Source organism: Lissotriton vulgaris, chromosome 3_1, assembly GCF_964263255.1.
Source record: "Lissotriton vulgaris chromosome 3_1, aLisVul1.2, whole genome shotgun sequence".
Lineage (NCBI taxonomy): Eukaryota > Metazoa > Chordata > Amphibia > Caudata > Salamandridae > Lissotriton > Lissotriton vulgaris.
In genome coordinates this window covers 1133633240-1133647065 of record NC_141689.1, presented here as the reverse complement: position 1 = coordinate 1133647065, position 13826 = coordinate 1133633240, and the positions used below count along the sequence as shown (strand labels likewise).

The 13826-nt window shown below is 45.8% G+C and overlaps 1 protein-coding gene across 1 annotated transcript in view; it reads right to left on the bottom strand.

Annotated features, from left to right (window-relative positions):
- The window catches only part of ELOVL6 (ELOVL fatty acid elongase 6), a 247571-nt gene that overhangs the window by 101171 nt on the left and 132574 nt on the right, over nucleotides 1-13826 (bottom strand). The window contains exon 2 of the mRNA XM_086961607.1: nucleotides 11926-12057. Coding sequence (XP_086817733.1) covers nucleotides 11926-12057 — 132 coding nt within the window. The remainder of the gene's footprint in view (nucleotides 1-11925; nucleotides 12058-13826) is intronic.

Below are 13826 nucleotides of genomic sequence, written 5' to 3'. Positions count from 1 at the left end.
GAGATTGGTGCAGGCGTTGGAGGATTTGGTCGCGCCTGCAGCTGAAGGTGCCTTGACCAGCCAGTCGTCGAGGTAGGGGAAGACTTGGTGACCCATTTGACGCAGGAAAGCTGCCACAGGTGAAAGGCACTTGGTGAAAATCCGCAGTGCGGATTTGAGGCCAAACGGTAGGACTTTGAATTGGTAGTGCTGCCCTGCCACCTCGAATCTCAGGAATTTTCTGTGCCCCTTGAGTATCGGGATGTGGTAGTAGGCATCCTGGAGATACAAAGATGTCATAAAATCTCCTTTTTCCAGTATGCCTAGTATTTCTTGGATCGTCACCATCCTGAACGACTGACTCTTCAGGAAAGAGTTTAGTGCCCTGAGGTCTAGTATGGGCCTCCACTTTTTCTCATTCTTGCGTATAAGAAAGAAGCGGGAATAGAATCCTTTCCCTATTTGAGACGAATGAACTCGCTCGATCGCATCGCTCCTTTCTTCAACATCGCAGATATTTCCTGGAGCAGCAGGCGTAGATGTTTGTGCGGAAGCCTGCGGGGAGGGGTTGCTCCAGCCAACTGGCGGAACCTTGTCATCGCGATATCCATCGCGCAGTCTATAGTTTCTGACGCCGATTCTTCACCATCAAGCAGAATCCTCTTTGGATGAATCTGGCAATTCCGACAGGTATGGGGCTATGTGTGCCCACAATTGTCTATGATAGCGTCCCAAGAGCGCTAGGGCGTTCGCGGCCTTTACCATCATTGCCGACATTGAGGAAAACCTGTTCCCAATGTTGTCCACTCTTTTCCCCCCTTATCAGGAGGAAGCGACAAAGGGGCCGAAGGATTCCTGGAGTTCTTCTGGGTCGCCTATGTCACTACGGAGTCCGGCTTAGGATATCCTGTTAAACACGCCGGTGCTGTATCTGGCGCCCTATACCCCTTCTGACTATAGGTAATCGATATCGGTAATGACCTTAATGCTTTCTTGAGAGGTTCTATGAAGTCATACAAGAAGCAGTCCTGTTCTTGAGAGGCCATTGAGATCTAAAAACGTTGATCAGCCTTCTCTACCACCTTGTAAGAGATTCCAGAATTGTAGGAATGTCCCTCGTCGACGAGCCAGTCGAAGAGATCGCAGTCATAGACTATGCCGTCGTAGACAAGCAGTCATAGACGAGGCCGTCGTAGACGATGCCATAGACGAGCCATCTTAGATGAGGCCGTCGTAGACCAGGCCGTCGTAGACCAGGCCATCATAGACCAGGCCATCATAGATGAGGCCATCATGGACGAGGCCATCATAGACGAGGCCATCATAGACGAGGCCATCATAGACGAGGCCATCATAGACGAGGCCATCATAGACGAGGCCACCATAGACGAGGCCACCATAGACGAGGCCACCATAGACGAGGCCACCATAGACGAGGCCACCATAGACGAGGCCACCATAGACGAGGCCACCATAGACGAGGCCACCATAGACTAGGCCATCATAGACGAGGCCATCATAGACGAGGCCATCGTAGATGAGGCCATAGTAGACAAGCCATCATAGATGAGGCCATCATAGATGAGGCCATCATAGATGAGGCCCTCATAGATGAGGCCCCCCTAGATGAGGCCCTCATAGACGAGCAGTCATAGACGCTCTCGTCGTCGACGCTCTCATCGTCGACGAGCCGTCGTCGAGCCGTCGTAGACGAGCCGTCGTAGACGAGCCATCGTAGACGAGCCATCGTAGATGAGGCCATCATAGATGAGGCCATCATAGATGAGGCCATCATATATGAGGTCATCATAGATGAGGCCATTATAGATGAGGCCATCATAGATGAGGCCATCATAGATGAGGCCATCGTAGATGAGACCATCGTAGATGAGGCCGTCGTAGACGAGCCGTCGTAGACGAGCCATCGTAGACGAGCCATCGTAGATGAGGCCATCGTATACGAGCCATCGTAGATGAGGCCATCGTAGATGAGGCCATCATAGATGAGGCCATTATAGATGAGGCCATCATAGATGAGGCCATCATAGATGAGGCCATCATAGATGAGGACATCATAGATGAGGACATCGTAGATGAGACCGTCGTAGACGAGGCGTCGTAGACGAGCCATTGTAGATGAGCCATCGTAGATGAGGCCATCGTAGATGAGACCATCGTAGATGAGGCCGTCGTAGACGAGCCCTCGTAGATGAGCCGTCGTAGACGAGCCGTCCTAGACGAGCCGTCGTAGACGAGCTGTCGTAGACGAGCCGTCGTAGATGAGCAATCGTAGACGAGCCATTGTAGATGAGCCATCGTAGATGAGCCATCGTAGATGAGGCCATCGTAGGTGAGGCCATCATAGATGAGGCCATCATAGACAAGGCCATCGTAGATGAGGCCGTCGTAGACGAGCCGTCGTAGACGAGCCGTCATAGACGAGCCATCGTAGACGAGCCATCGTAGACGAGCCGTCGTAGACGAGCCGTCGTAGATGAGCCATCGTAGACGAGCCATCGTAGACGAGCTGTCGTAGACGAGCCGTCGTAGATGAGCAATCGTAGACGAGCCATCGTAGATGAGCCATCGTAGATGAGCCATCGTAGATGAGGCCATCGTAGATGAGGCCATCGTAGATGAGGCCATCGTAGGTGAGGCCATCGTAGGTGAGGCCATCATAGATGAGGCCATCATAGACAAGGCCATCGTAGATGAGGCCGTCGTAGACGAGGCCGTCGTAGACGAGCCGTCGTAGACGAGCCGCCGTAGACGAGCCATCGTAGACGAGCCATCGTAGACGAGCCGTCGTAGACGAGCCGTCGTAGATGAGCCATCGTAGACGAGCCGTCGTAGACGAGCCATCGTAGATGAGCCGTCGTAGACGAGCCATCGTAGACGAGCCATTGTAGATGAGCCATCGTAGACAAGACCATCGTAGACGAGGCCATCGTAGACGAGGTTGGCTTCTTAGTCTTCACCTCAGACGGTATAAAAGACGCCCTTCTGAAGGGTCCCATGACCAGAGGAGGTGATTTTGACGGCTCAGAAGTCGTCTTTTTTACATGATTTTTCTCCACAAGCCAGGCCTTTACTCTCCTTTTCCACAGAGTGAGGAGATTTTGAAGGACTGTGCCCAGAAGACCCATGAGTGGTCTTTTTGAGGGCCTTCTCAGGACGTTCCCCTGAGGAATGAGTCTGAGGAGATTCTCTTCTCTTTTGAGGTCTCCTAGACGTTGAGGACAACGCCTCATCTCGGTCACTGGAGAAAATAAAAAACCTCCTTTCTGGTCTTAGTGTCTCAAAAACTTACTTGAGAAAGTGCGACAGACTTAGTCTTTGGCCTGCGGTATAGACAGTAAATGTAGTCGGTGAGAGGATCAGAGCAGAGCAACCTCTTCCTTACCAGACCTTCTTTAAAGAATGTATTTGAAGATAATCCATAGTAGAAAAGAATCCTTGACAACAATGTCATTTAATGAAGTGAAAAAACACAGAATCTGAGCAGAGCTCAGAGGAGACTCCCTTAGCACAACGTGCGGTAGAAAATCTGAGGGACTGAGGCTCCTCCCAGGAAGGTTCTAGAGGGAGGTCGGAGCTGATTGGCTGACTGTGAGAGTTTGGTCCTTTTTACATAAGGACAAAGAAAGGCTACTAAGGAGAGGTCCTTAGGCCTATTTTCTCTATGTATGTCTATAGGACATTACTTTTTTATGTACCGGAGGCTCCCGTCTCGACGACGGGGAATGATTCAGGCATGTGAATCTATGAAAGACACCCCTAATACTGGATAACTGGGAACGTCCGCTTTTTGCTTTTAAAAAAAGCAAAAACATCAAAGATCATCTAGTGAGGGCAGCGTTACCATCCCCAACCCCACTAAAAAGAACGATTAATGACCATTGGGCCACGACACCTCTTAGGGGTCATGCTAAATGTGGAACATGTGTGGTATGTGACTTCACTATTGAGAGTAAAGAATTTGTGTACAAGGAAACTAGAAATGTGTTGAAAACATTCACAAATTGCAACAGTTGTAATGTTGTATATGCAATTTTATGCCCATGTGACCTTATTTATGTGGGGCAAACCAAGCAAAAAGTCAAGCTGCGAATTTCCCAACACCAGAGTAGAGTACGCTGCAGGACTCGTAATGCTCCGTTGGTTGAGCACTTCACCTCCAAGCAGCACACTGAAAATGATATTCGTTGGACGGTGATAAACCAAGTGACAATACCACCGAGAGGAGGTGACCTCAATCTCCTGCTCAACAAAGAGGAGTTAAAATGGATAATAAGGACAGACAGTTTGAACTCTGGTCTTAACCAGCAAGAGGACTGGACTACACTAATTTAACCTTGCTCTACATGGTCCTCTTTTGAAAGAACTCAAGTGAATGAACTACAAAAATTTCTTCGCAGAGACTCTTAATTACACCCTGTGTACCAATGAACTTTATTTAATGATGCTTTTATTTTCACTATTTTTACAAGTGTTATTGGTATTTTTCACAAATGTCACCACTTTGCACTTATCCCTATTTCTTGCTCCCTGTTTTCACCCCCTGTACCTAAGCTGCTTCCTTAACTGGTGTTCCTCCTTCATCTCGCTTCACCCAATATGGCTACCCGTCCTTGGTCCTTCTTTTATTCCCATGACCTTAACTCAGCCAATGGCTGACCTTGTTATAATGGTCGCGGTCACATGACTTCCACAACCAGGAAATCAAGTGCTGCCGACTGACCCGGTAAGACCGCGCTGCGCTCTTCCCTCGCTTCTGTGGCCCCGCTAATCCTCCTGCCCACTTGTTTTACCAGGCCTCTTTCCTTACCCGCAGGCCACCTCCTGGTTCCAGGACCCCAGCGCGACTCGGCGCAAACCGGTATTACCCGGACCACAAGGTAAGCGCCACTCGGCTCTAGTGTAACATGCCATTGTTCACCTGTCCTTGGTTCTCCACCCTTTATACAGGCACATGCGGAAACGTGGTATTATATCTACTCCGCCCCTGGACCTTAGAACTATTTTTCATTCAAATCACTGGTAAGACGCCTTCATTTTTACTGACCCGCCCGAATATACTAATGTCTATCTCCCTTCATAATCGCTGCTATTCCCTTTCATTTTTAGGCATCCCAAATAATACGGATTAGTCATCCAATTCTGGTCCTGGTTAAATTATTCATCCTTAAGCTCGCCTGTGAGCTCTCAAACTATATGCCCCTTTGGTGAGCTCAACATTCTTTTTCTTGTAATTTAAGTGTATCACTGTATCTTCCCTCCTCGCAATTCAATCGCACCACCGCGCCGTTTTTTGCTTGACCATGCTGTCACCCCTTGTTTTAATCTTGAGAACTATTCACTTACACCCCTCTTAGTTTGTGCATAATAGCTGTATGCCACTCACCAAGTCACCATCAGTATGTGTTTGTTCACTCAGTCACATGCCTGCTGACACTATAATGTCAATACCACTCGCTGTTTCCGCATTGGAAAGAAGCGAATTAGTTGCATAACCACTTCACTATGTCACCAGCCTTATGCGTGTAGTTAAATTTAATGTAATTTTTGTCCTCCCTTCTTCTCCTTAGGCTAAAGAGGCTTATATTTAAAAAGGCAACCATTGTTTTGTTCTGATGATGGACCCCATCATTTAGTAAGGGGGTCCGAAACGTCGTCGACTCACTGTGTACCATATACTTGCATAATGATTTACTATACAAAACTACGTAATGGTACCTACAAGAAATTCTCTGTCTAAAATTTGAACTTTACAGAGATTGTTGATTTTGCCTTACAAGCCCTTTTTGTATGTTGTCTGTGTCTGTGTATTGTCGTGGTTGGGTACAGGCTTGTGCCCCACGCACATGAATTGTCGAAGGTGTTATTTTGTCTTGCAAACTTTGATTTAAGTATAAACTTTGAGGACCTCTGCCCGGCTGGGCATGTCTTCGCTAATATAGAACTGACTGAGTCTATATTCATTTTTCGATCATCTGTCTCCTTGCTAGAGACCATTGTTGTTTCTATACCCAGTCAGCAGGCCACACTTTGTTTTCAACCTCTTCGCAAAAATGTCTGAATTGAACTTTAATTTTATGACTGATTAGGCACAATGCCATATTTGATATTACGTAGAAACACATGTGTCATTTAATGCTTCTCTTTTCTTTTTTGTACGTTTTGACCTATAGCTAATGTATATTGCATCTGAAAAAATGTGTTGTCCATGAATTTTTCTAAAGTTCACACACTGTTTTTAAAGGTTTTGTGATACAGCAGGTAGGAATGGTAAAGCGTTATTTGATTAACCTACTCTACGAGCATCAACAAAATACAGAGAATTAGATAACTGCAGCCGCGGCTCATGCAGGTAAAAGTGGTGGGGCCAGGTGAGGGGGGATTTCCACAGACGACGACGAGGGAACATTAATTATTTATTTAATTTTCTCTCCTCGTCATCTGTCAAATTTCGCCCCACCCGGTTCACCGCTCTTACCTGCACAAGCCGCGGCTGGATAACTGTGAAAACATTTATGCTGTTAACAGGAATAAACCCACTCCAGTATAAACCTACTATGGCTTGCACCTAGAAATATGGGTCCTCTACGCCTATAAAATGCAATCACATTTCACAAGCTTAACAAAAAACACATGATGTTCTTGCATAACTCGCACAGCATGTGCACATTTTGCTAAGCATATGGGCGGGTGAAACAATTCGAGGGGGAAGTCCTAATTAGCATAGGCAAAAATGTATAATGGGGTGGGCCAAAGGAGTGTATGTGGGCAGTCTATGCAAATAAGGGAAGCACCATGTGGGCTTGGCTTCCACCTATGACATGCGAATTCAAGTATAAATATTGTGCATATGCTGGTAATATTGTAAACTAATCTTACATTTCTGAAACAATTTCCAAATTAAGGAATATTTGCAGACTTTCCCCGCAGCTCCTAATTAACCACCGGAGACAACCAGCTGCATCTGTTACTGTCACTCTGCTCCGACAAAAATGCTGTGTGTGACCTAACACTTAAGACACATTTTTAGCATAATACACTAATTACTTGTTTATATAAAACTCAATTCCACAGTTCTGATGTTTCTCGGCACTGTAAGCAACATTTGCTACTATTGCCCTGTTTCATGGGTATCACATCTGTGAACCCCAGGAGACAGGGTTTGCTTTGCCAGGATTCGAACTCATGATTGGCACACTACATCACTGGCCAGATGTACGACCAGCAATTTTGCGACTCGCAAATTGCGACTCGCAATTTGCGAATCGCAAAACTTGATGTACAACAGTGTGTTTAACACTGTTTGCGATTCCCAATGGGGTTGCAAATTGCGAGGCTCATGAATATTAATAAGCCTCCCGCAATTTGCGAGCCCATTGGGAATGGCAGACCACCATATCTGGGACTGCTTTTAAAAAAAGCAGTTTTTTTTTTAAATTCAGCCCGTTTTCCTTAAAGGAAAACGGGATGCATTTTTTTAAAAAATGAAACGTTTTCGTTTCATTTTTTAAGGGCAGGTAGTGGTCCCTGCGACCACTGTCTGCCCTTAAAAAAAAAATTCAGAGCCTGTCACAAAGAGGAAGGGGTCCCCTGGGGGGACCCCTTCCCATTTGCGACTCCATTACCACCCTCTTTAAGAGGGTGGTAATTTGCGTGTGTTTTGCGGTCGCTAAACATTTGTACATGGGTTAGAGAGTCGCTATTTTGAAGGGAACGCCCCTTCCAAATAGCGAGTCTCTAAACACTTTTTTGTGAGACGCAAGTCATTTGCGACTCACTAAATTGTCTTGGTACATGGCCACACCAAATTTAGCATGCACAAATGGGTCGCTAACCTGTTTGCGCATGCTAAAATTGGTCGTACATCTGGCCCCACATGTCTTCCGCAAGACCTTCAGTCCCACACATCCCCCTATACAGGACAGCTATGAGCCAACACCTGGGTAAGATCACTCAGCTCCTGTTTTCTCCTGTATAAACATGATGAGCATATGCGCCTCGAATATCTTTCCCCACAGTAGAATTCTCAAGGTTTTTGGTCCTCAGACCAGCATGGTTGGATTAGCACAGAAAATAGACCCAGGGCCAATCAGCGGATCAGATAGTTAAAAAAAAGTGGCACACGTTCTGGCTTGGAAAGACACACTGCATAAGTGTTTTACAGTATATGAGAGACCATGCATCTGTGCCGGCTGCAGGCAAGGTTTGTGGAAATAGCAGGAAAATCAACAGTAAAAATAAGCATTGGCAAAGCTAAACGGTCTTGCCTATGAAAGCGATTGGAAATGGCAATGATGTTTTGCATGGTGGCTCAAACTAATTTTAAAAAAGGGCTATGATACAGCCAGGGCTAATGCATTTTTAGTTATTTTTTAAAAGTGCATTAGCACTAGATGCATCATAGTTCTTTTATTTGTATTATTATCCATGTTGCACAGCAGTCACGCTGCTATACAGCATAGCTACAAATCATTGCCAAAGTTGGCAAAGCCCATGGTGTACAGCATAAAAGCCAATGACAGAGCCATTAGTCTCAAAGTCGTGCCCTATTGGATTTCACAATGCTTGTTAGATTTTGGCACAATGCTCCTGTGATTTTGAGCTAATCAGGTAATCTCTCCAAGTGGGAAACAGAAAAATATATTGGGTTTTAGTAATACCCCATACACCTGAAAACATCCCTGAGCAACTCCCTCACAGAGAGGGGGTTGTAGCCCACATCTTGAGTAGGCTTCAAGATGTGAGGAGGATTCCCCATGATGTAAATGAAAATGTAAATGCCATTAGTAAACGCACAGCTATCTCCAACAGAGGTGTCCCGGCGCTGTCCGTATACCGCTTAGGAACCCTTCCGGGCTTTTTCCCTGTGGAATGTCCACTCATGGGCACCCCCAAGGTGAAGCCAGACATCCCAGCGCTGTTGGGGCCGTTGTGGAGATTAAGCAAGTTATTGGCCAGAGTTGCAGAGTGGGACCCATGATTAGAATAGGCACTGAGGCGAGAATTATCAGGTCTGAGGAAATTGAGCCCAAGACCCGCTGAAGCGGGTATTAAACCCTGGTCCCGGACCAGACCTCTGCATCAGGGTCTGCCGCTCTAACCATTTGAGCCATGATGAAGCATGACACCTCTGGTGTGTGAGGGAAATGTTCCTTAAAAGGGAACCCTCCCACCATATAGTCAGTTTATTTCCCAATTGTGACGTCACTCTGTCTTTCGGACCCGGGGCTGTTTTAGTGTTTGAGTCTTTGACTGGGGAGCTTGCCCTCGCTGGTCCCTTTCTTCTCCTCAGGCTCTTCTTGTGTGTATACAGAAAAAAATATGGCATTTGGAAAAAAAATCCTATCACATAAAGAAAGCAATTGCACCCATGTCTTAGTGAAAATACATTTGGAAGCAGATAACATCTGTTGTCACAATAAACATCAAGTTCAAAAGCGAAAAGAGCATAGTAAACCATAGCTACAAAAAGAAAGAGGTTCAACAAGGATGACCAGGAAGAAAAAATGAAAAGTACTGCCTCAGTCACAGTACGATCAGCGGAAGGACAGCAATCAAGCTGAAGCAATCAGTCCCTGCTCCAACTGAAAAAAGAGAAGTGTAGCTAGCAAGCACTGGCCAATAAGAAGGAAGCAAATAAGAGTGACAAAAAAGCCAATGAATGTTAAGCAATGGGGGGTTGAAAACCCCTTGTTGTATACAATAGCTGTCGCAAGTGAAAGCACTTGCAGCGCGTGTGCTGGTGAGACCAAAAAACACAGACCATAAAACAATCCCAAAAATAGCTCAGAATGTGGACTGTACACTGATCTCTCATACCAATCTCTGCATTGCCACAATGCCATATAATCCAGTCCGACTCTGCAAAACCAGTGGTTTCTTCTGAACCCAACGATTTTGGGGAAAAGTTAGAAAAAGACAGCTAAAAATCTGCTATCCATGATATAACAAAAGGTTTTCTACAATTTCTAATGCCCAAACTTCAACTGTGTATGATTAAGGTCAGACAGAGTAGCTAGAGTAATGTTGCATTTTAAGAAAATCTAAAACTATTTGAAAAATGTTTTCATCTAATGACAAACCAAGTAAGTCCATCAAGGGCCCGGTACGACCTTACAAATAGTAAGGCATGGTGACTGGGGACTATGGCTAAGCACAGGGACAGCAGAGAATATGAAAATGAGTCTGTCCCCTTCAGGGCAAAGGGCATTGCAGTCACTTCTAGCAGATATTTGACAATAATTTTGCTTACTGCCTATAGGTGGACCTCTCCTGACTAAGGGCATGATTCCAATTGGGGTGTGCAAAGTTCTTGGTGAGTAGCACCCCTACAATTTTTCCCAGATAGATTTCAGCAGGTGAAGCCTGATGAAGGTTATGAAGGGAAAAAATGTCAGTAAGTTTGGGTACATGAAGGAAGCAATGAGACATGCACCACTTCAGCATGTAATTCTTCATTTTCCAAAAGAAGCCTTGAAATAGGAAGTATTTACGACATTTGGTCAATATTGTACAGGGTGGGTAAATACCATTTCCTTGCGCACTCGGAATCAGGGCCTAAAACTGCATGTCTTCTTGCTAGGCAAGGAGAAGAGGAAGGGAAGGAGAGGGGCAATTGAGCTAAAATCACCGCAGTGCACACTTCTTAGAGGACTCTAAACTAGAACGGTTGATACATGGTGGACCACATTTCATGAACAAGTTTTTTTTTTAGTTACTTCCATCCCATGAAATACTTCAAGGACAATATAAATGTATTCTAAAACTGCAGTTATGCTTCAGATCTAAGTAAAAACACTGAAAATACTTTTTAAAAACACTAAGATATAGAAAAATACCTTGTAGAAAGCCAAAGGTAACTTTGATGTACAGAGTGGCAATCAACCATCGATTAATTCAATCTCCTCCATGCCGGGATGAACAGGAAGCACCTAGGCTACCAGGCTCCCTTGAACCAATCACATTACTGCAATGCAGCGTTATGATTGGTCTGAGCGCCTTGGTTCCGCACTGAGCCAGGGACTGGTAGCCTCGGCATGTTCCCCACCCAGGCTGTAATGCAGCCTGGGAGGAGAACATGCGAAGTGCACATTACTGTTTGGCCGGCCCGAGACGGCCAGCCAAACAGTCATGCGCACTTAGGGTTCCCATCACTCCTCCTCCTGCTCTGACAGTAGAGCAGCCCCACCCTGCCCCCCATAGCTGTCGCAGCAGGGAAAAATAATATGATAACATCGAGTTATTATCACTTTAATTTTCCTTTATTTCACTGCTACAAAGCATTGGCGGAGTAGCTGCCACTGCTGCCCCCTAAAGCATACAGCATAGGACACTGAGTCAGCCCACTTCAGCCTTCGGCCAACTTCACAGTAAATGACAGTGTTCTGTTTTTTCACGAGGAGCACATTCACACAAAGTAGTTCTCTTCGGTGCCAGGGGTTTCTGTAGGTACATCTGATTCTTGAGGCATTTCTATTATAGTGGCGAGGGCCTGGTATCCCTCAAACCACAAAAAATTCAGGTTAACAAAAATCATCTCAAAACAAGCATTGACAAAGCTAAAAAGCTGGCAACGAAAGCAGACCTATTTGGTTTGTCAATTCGTGGTGCATTGGTCACATCCGTAAACTGCATCACAACATTTCTCAGAACAAGTGTAACACTTCTCCAACTGGTGCAGGTTGTGTGATCTGGTCCCAAATGCTAAAGTTAACAAAGCTCTGAGAATAAAAAGATACAGGGGACCAGGCAGTAAGTCACATGGAAAGTTACAGAAGAGAACTCCAACTGGGCCCATGACATGGAATGCTCAGCAGCATACAAGCTAGAGATAAATCATGCACTTTAATGTTGACAAACTTCTTTTGCCAAGTAAGGCGCTAAAAATGACATGGCAAAACATCTTTTTTGATAAAAAAAAACACTTACCTAAAGACAGCAAGGCTTAAGGACCAGAGCACGAGCGGCCTCCTGAGCTCAAACTTAGCTCGCTGTTTCATGAGGTACCGACCACCAAATATAAAGGCAGCATACAGAGCCGAGAAGAGGAACGACTTCTTCCTGGGAAAAGAGCCAAGCAATAACCCCAAATTAATTTCTTTATTTGCATACTATGTGGAATAGTTGTGAGAACATTTATTTTAGGTTAAGCAACAGAAACACATCCATTTATGGGCAAACATGCATGGGTTTCTGGAAAGCCACAAAGAACCAGTGCCCTTTGAGGAACACCCTATTGGGACCATCAAAATAAACAAGTCCACATAGTGTAGATGGAAGACTGTCGGATGTGCAGTTTTCATACAGGATGCTCAAATGATTAAACTCACCACCTAGACACAACATTTACAGTCAAAGCACACAACAGTGCCAAAGGAATAAATAATTGGTCAATGGTGTCCTCTTCAAACTAATTGTACCTATACCATACCATACCACCCAACATAGCAGCATAATAAAGCATAGCATAACCTAACACCCATTTGTGGCGCAGGCCATTTGTGGTGTTGCAGCTGCGATTGTATAAAAAAACAAGTGACCACATACACTTTTCCTGTCTCATCTGGAGTAAATTTTGTACCCACACAATGAATAGTGGATCTTCCCTCTTTTACGTGGGTTAATGTAATTTGAAAATGAGGATAACGCTGGCCTCGGCAGAAGCACCATATTACTGGTACAGGTGCTTTATCAAAAAGCACTCAAGAAATGTGATAACTATGCAATACCCTGGAGATGGCAGCAGGTTAGTGCCATCTGTGCGGGTACCCTTTGGGAAATGGCACAGAGAATCAGAGGAAAGCCCTACATAGGCCATCCATAGACGCTTGATGTTACAGACTGAGGCCCCCACCTGCAGCAAAGCCAACAGTAGTACATGCGCATTCCACAACCAGACAACTTAAAAGGGTCCTGTAACTGCACTTGCTAGGATCTTTAGGGCCCATTCTAGAGTAGGGGAGCCACCTGCAGAGAAATATGTATGCTGGTTTGTACCGCTGCTCCAACACTTGCATTTAAGTCACCAGAGTGCACACCTATTAGAGCACTCTAACCTAGACTGGCTTGCGACAAGTGGACTACATTTCATGAATGAGTGCAGCAGGTGCAGTGGAACCGGGGCCCAAGAGGTGCACTGTGGGGCCCACTGAACTCTGATCATTATGCTAATTTACTATTCAACCAGCAGTGAGGCCTGCCACCTCCCTTTCTTACATTAGCGCTCATGATTCCCTGATAACGTTATTGGGGAAGCCAACCCCAAGGCGTAGGGCAGTAAATGCAACCCTACATGGAGAGGTTGAGGGAGGGCAAAGAGTGTATAATATGGCCTCTGGCATTCCCAGACAAAGTGCCCCGGTGGCAAAAAGGGTTTTTGCACCCGCTTTGCATGCCCCCACAGCAGAGGCACAACTAGAGTCAAATTTCGGGGGGGCTGTGAAAAAATTTCCGGGAGGGGTGGGGCTGATTCTTCAAGCAAAAGGCAGAGTGGAGCTGCAGGGGCTATAAGCGAGGGGGGGACATCAAAGCCTCATTAACAATCAGAAGGTATTTAAAAGACCTGTGAAGTACTCAGGTAAGGCTGTGTGTGTGCCTGGGAAGATGTCTCTTCACGGGCTGACACACATGACGGGGGGCGATGCCCTTTGAGTCCAATGGGCTTTGCACGCCTGCCCCAAGGCCCTTTGGTATTACAGAAGGGACCGCAGATGCTTGCGCGACCCCTTGTGTAATACAGATAGCACTGGTACACATAAAGCGCCAGCCATATCATCAGAGGACGTTGAATGAGGGAATCTTGTAGCCTCTGTTCCGTGTTATAGATGCTG